Raw genomic sequence first — 5,621 nt, 5'->3', positions numbered from 1 at the left:
GCATCGAGAGACCGTTGGGACTCCGTACCTTGGAGAGGTCCTTCCAGGAAGTGGCCAAGCCCTGAAGGGCATGAGTGTGAGTGAGTGTGAACTTGCGTGCGCGTGAGTGTGTGTGCGCGCGCCCCCACCCGTTAGGGTGGTTCCGCAACCTTAAATATCCCTTCAGCAGGAACAAAAAAACTTTCTCCTCAATCATTAAAATTCGTTTGAAGTTTCTTTTGTTTCTTGGGTGGGTAGCGTATTTTTTCCCCGTCTGTTTAATTCTGGCTTCCTTGGATTACCCAGTGGGACAGTTTTGCGGAAACAAACAAAAAACATTTTTTTTTTCAGCAGCAGACACTCCTCTCCATCCTTATTGCTGCTCCAAATAAGCTCAGTCCGGTTTGGAGAAATGAGCAGGAGACCGACACTTGATCTGTTCCCAGGATGGAAGAGAATGGCAAAAACGCCTCGCCCGAATAAGGTCTAGCATGGTTTAGTCTGTCCTCTAGGCTAATCCGGTCCTCAGAAGGAAAGACCTTGAGGGTAGTCTTTGGTTTGTCTAAGGGAGAGCAGTCCCAGGGTCCAGGCACTGACTGTCCACCCGGTGGGTAAAGGCCGCGGGGCGGAAGAATTCTGGTAACCAAGCTCACTCCTCCTGGTTGACTTCACAAGGCGAGCTTAGATTCTCCGCCTGCTTCTCGGCCTCTTTGGCCCGCTCCTGCTCCGTCAGCTGTTCGCTGGTGGGAATGGAGTTCTTCTTGGGGCGTCCTTTCGGTTTAGTGGGAGATTCGAGCCCCCCGCCCTGTAACACCTGCAGACGAACAGAGAATTTTGAGCGTTTGTAGGCCAAAGCTACAGGTGGGCGCAGGAAAGGAGAGAAGACAAGCAGCTGTCCCACAGATATGATAGTATCTCCCCACCCAAAACCCTGGAGAGAGGACCTAGTCTCAGTCTAACTAACCCTTGTTCCACTTGGCTGTGGGAATTCTATTATGGATTAAACACTGATTGAGGTCCGTCTCTGCTTTCCCTCAATTCCTTTTCCCCGATCCCACTTGCCTATTTGATTGCTATCCCTACGTTCGAACTCTGCGATAATATACCAAACCAGTAAGAATAATGAAGCTTCTGGTCAGAAAGGCATTTTTCCTGAGAATAAAGACTATTCTCGAGGCATCGGACCGAGAGTGTGTGCTGTGGAGGCTACCAGAACACCAGATTCCTGGGGACTCAGAGAAAATGGAGAGTCTTGGGGCGTCGCACAGGATTCTGGGGCCTCATACTCACTATTTTCTTCCACTTCATCCTTCTGTTCTGGTACCAAGTCTTCACTTGCAGCTGGCTCAGGCCCAATGATTCAGCGAGGTCTATTCTGTGGAAGCGCAAAATCGGAGAATGCCTTCAGGCTGAGCTCCCAGCTTCTGTCTCTTGCACTCCCGAAAGTTCCTCAAGGAAAGGGAGCCCCAGAGAAGAACAGCGCGATCCAAGCCCCAGATCTGGGCCCCCACCGCTCCTCCACTCATTCCTCCATCCCCCGCAGGCCCCGACAGATGCCCCTTAACTCTACCTGTCTGGCGTGGAGAGGTACTTTTGCTTTTCGAAGCGCTTCTCCAAGCCCATAAGTTGCAGTTCGGTGAAGACCGTCCGACTTCGCCGGCCCTTCTTGGCCTTGGTGCCCGGCTCGGCCGGGCCAGACTCCAGCTTTCCACGGAGGTGCAACTCCAGAGGGAGGTGAGGTGAGGCGGAACCCCCTTGGAGCCCGGAGCCTGCGGCTAGCAGCGCGGAGCCCAGGCTAGAGCAGCCCAGGGGCGCTAACGGGAACTTGAAGACCGCTGCCTGCTCTGCCTTCAGCACCGCTGGTGCCAGGGGAAACCCAGAAAGCCAGAGAAGAGAAAGGAGAGAAGAGAGAGGACAAGTCACCATCTGCCCACGTCCCCCACGCAGGATTCGCCGGCAACAGCTAGGGCGCCGCCGGGTTGGCTCATCTGAACCGGGACAAGTGAGTCACCAAAATGTACTTTTATTGCTGCTGGAATATTTGGGGGCATTTTCCCTAATCTTCTCTGATCCCTCTCCCCCAGGGGCTCTGGAATCCCCAGATTAAGTAACTCTTTCTTCTGGCTCCATCACCAGCTTCTTCCATAACATTTCTCCAGATCCTCCAGCTCCCTTCTCTGACCATAAAATGGTAGAATCCCAAAGTCCAGGATTCTGAACGTCTCTAATTCGTGGGAAACGGAAACCAAGAGAAAACACGAAGCTAAGGGGAAATAACATAGTTGCCTGGGTTAGGAAGAAAGGAAGTTTGCCCTCATTTCCAAGACTGAAATTTTTTTAGTCAGAATTTTACAAAACCCTTTGAAAAGAGAAAATTCAAACCTAAATGAAAACGCGGGTTATGCGCATAAATATGTATAAATGTAGGTACACCTGTTCGAACTTGTATAAGATGGGGATGGATTAGGACTGCCTATATGGCGCTTATAAACATTAAGCGTATTTAAATGTGTGAATATGTGGGTCCTTTTGGAAACTTTGGATCTGTGTGTTAAACAATGTATTACTCTGGTCAGATGTTTCAACAGAAAAATGCTTCCAACTTCTTCAACTTGTAATGAATTTTTACAATAAAATTAATTACTAGCAACGAATAATCTGCAGGTTGAATCCACTCCCAAACTATTCTCCATTTTTGCCAGTGCTAACCTCGAATTTAACAACCCAGGGGATTCTGGCCTGCCCAATCTCACACTGAAAAAGAAATGTGCAGGGAAGTGTTCTTGTTTTGCCAGGGTATGGGATCGCTGGATAACAAAAAAGAGGGATTGAAAGAAGAATTTCCCCCCTCTTTACTTACACTCTTCGAATCCCAAAATCATTCGGTTTTAGTTTAGCATGACTTTTCTAAATGAGTATTCCCATAGTTTCTTCTGTTCCTGCCTCCCCCCCATTATTTAAAGCTTTAAATATGTTTTCAGTTCCTAAAATCCAGATATAACACCTTTTTTTTTTAAGGAATGGATCCTATACCGCTGATTTCCTAATACAGCTTCCATGGAATGGGTAGGAGAAAAGGAAAGAAACAGTGAAAATATGGAAAAGAGTGAAAAAGAAAGAATGGGGGTAAAGAAAGGAAGGAAAATATTAAAGTAACAAAGAACCCTCATTTTCTCCACTTTCTCAATAACATATATGAGAACTTAATAAAATAGTAGGACTACTAAATTTGAATTTAATCTTATTTCAAATAACACTCAATTATAACCATCTCCTTAGAAAATAAGACAAGCATCCCAAGGCCCAAGAGAACCAATGATGTGGTCGCAGAACCTCTTAAGACCTGCTAGTCCCTTGACTATCCCAGAACGATCTAAACCAGCAGGGCTGAGGAAAGTGATTTCCCAACGCTAGGAATCTGGATGAACAAGAGCTGGGAAATAAGTTTCAGATAGAGCAGGGAGGAGAAGGGATATTTCTATAGATGGGCTGAAATTCCTCGAAGACCCTGTTAGCCTACTTGAGGAAACAAAAGCAAAGAACTTGAGAATGTTTTACAGTTTGAGAGGCACTTCAACAGGCCCAGGTTTTTCGGTCCAGGCCCATAGGAGATTCAGTGGCTACTAACTCAGACAATTACCCTTGACATAGTTCAGATCCTATTATTCTTGCCTCTTCATCACAGCTAGAAGTCTTTTTGAAAAGAGTTGAAATATAGAGTTTGGTAGGCCTCTATGACAGAGAATCTTACCATTTTGATTTTACCATCTTTTTTTTTTTATTAAAGATTGCAATTATTTTCTTTCTTCATCCCCAGACCCTTTGAAATGAAAGGGGTCTCCACTGACCTAACTGGGGCTCTGGCTCGACCTAGTTTCTTCCCCATGGGACCAATAGTTCCTCTCCTGGCTCCCTTTGACGTGGCAAACATTGGCATACGGAGTCCAACCAAAAGCAACCCAGAATCTGAAATCCTGAAGTCTAGAATGTCAGAGAAAAGTTCTGAGAAACTGTCTTTTTGGCCCTCCAGCTCTGATGGGAGTGCTGAGGTGAAGCTAGATGGGGCAATCTCATCCCATCTGGCTCTCATACGTTGCTCAGGGCAAGTAGTCCAGGGGTCTCTTGAAGGACCAGGAAAAGGCGTTACATAAAATCATGCAGGGGAGGGATTGATTCGCTCTCAAGAGAATATTTTATCTAAAGGTGGAACCCAGCAGGGGTTGAGATCCTGGAAAGTTGCTTTATTGAGGGGCCACGGGTCCCTAAGTTGATACCACGAATATTCTGTGTAGTCTTTTCTCCCTACCCTTGGTTCATACAAAGCCTTTCTGTCGAAGAACTCAAAGAACTTTTAATAATGCAATAAGATGAATGCTAAGCAGAAAGTGGCCGATTTGTATTTCCTCTGGATCAGGCCTGGGCCCAATGCTGCTGGACCAAAGGAACTGGAAGAAGGGCCCGGAAGGGCCTATATCGCCTCCTTTTAACCAGCAAGAGGGTCAGGCAGGACTATTGGATTGCCAACTTCCCAAGGGCAGGGCTTTTTATTTTATTTATCTCCTCATACCTAAACTGGGTCTCTGCTTCCCAACCAAGTAGACAGACTGACTGATTCGTTTGCTAACGGATATACTGAAAGGTTGGTTGATTGCAGCAGGGCAGAGCTGCTTGGTGGCTATCACTTCTCCCGCGCCTTTGCCTACAGCTGAGCGGGATGGAGACCCTTCCCGGCCGCTGGCCCCCGCCCCTTCTCGCCCTCACCGCCCTCCTCGCCCTTGATTTGGCCGCACGTACCCAGGTGGCTGTGGAAGGGCCTCGCAGACAGCAATGCTTGCACACCGAACTTCAGCAGCTCCCCAGCGGCAGCCGGCGCAGCACTCTTTGCGTCTGGAGGGTCAGTGAGAATCTCTTCGATCATGAAGCTCCGGTAGCGGTGGGAGCGATGGTCCGGGAAGGCTTCGGCCGGGAAGTAGTGCGCGGCGCCCAGCTCCATGGGGCGCTGCATCCTGCTCTCCGGCCAGGTTCCTAGTCGCCCAAGGGCCTCCTCCGCTTTCTCTTCCCGCCCAATGGGGCCCCTGCGGCCCCTAGATGGCAGCTAAGGCTGAGGTGCCTGGGGGGCTGCTTCGGGGCCAGAGCAGGCGCCCGCTCATTCTCCCGGCTGCTCCGGCCCGCTCCCTTGCCTGAGCCCTCTCTGCGCTGCTGGCTGCCGTCCCCGCCCCTCCACGGGCGGGCGCCTCAGCTTGGAGCTCTACGGCCTTCTACCCTACCCCCAGGGACAAGCGCACTACCAGGGGGGCTCTGATGGGGAGGAATGAGCCGGGGCCCTGCCGCCTCAGCGCCTCATGCAGCCCGCGCCCCCGCGCGTCATCGCCGAGATGGGCTTTCTCCGCCCCTCCCGGGTGGGGACAGAGTGGAGCCTATTATATCCTTCACCTCCGGCGGAGACTTGGGGAACAGGGGCCGAGACTGGGAAAGGGGGCTGAGCAGGGAGGGGGAGGGGGTGGGCCGTACAAGGGGGAGGAGGAAGAAAGGAATGAGGAGGGAAAAGAGGTCGGGAGAGAGAGAGGGCAGTCCTTACTCCCCCGCCCACCCCTCTACGGCTGCCCAGCCCAGACTAACCGCTCTGTCCAGGGAAGGAACGG

At 50.4% G+C, this 5,621-nt stretch overlaps 1 protein-coding gene across 1 annotated transcript; it reads right to left on the bottom strand.

Moving 5' to 3' along the window:
• Window positions 1-628: 628 nt before the first annotated feature.
• On the bottom strand, window positions 629-4,984 carry BARX1 (BARX homeobox 1). Its single transcript, XM_044656893.1, has 4 exons — window positions 4,774-4,984; window positions 1,550-1,838; window positions 1,270-1,354; window positions 629-793 (listed from the first exon to the last, which is right to left on the bottom strand). Exons 1-4 carry the CDS (start codon window positions 4,982-4,984, stop codon window positions 629-631), a joined length of 750 nt encoding a protein of 249 aa, XP_044512828.1.
• Window positions 4,985-5,621: the final 637 nt, after the last annotated feature.

The sequence above is a fragment of the Gracilinanus agilis genome, chromosome 1, assembly GCF_016433145.1.
Source record: "Gracilinanus agilis isolate LMUSP501 chromosome 1, AgileGrace, whole genome shotgun sequence".
Taxonomy (NCBI): Eukaryota; Metazoa; Chordata; class Mammalia; order Didelphimorphia; family Didelphidae; genus Gracilinanus; species Gracilinanus agilis.
Note: the sequence above shows the minus strand (reverse complement) of the source record. Positions and strands in the feature narration are given on the sequence as shown.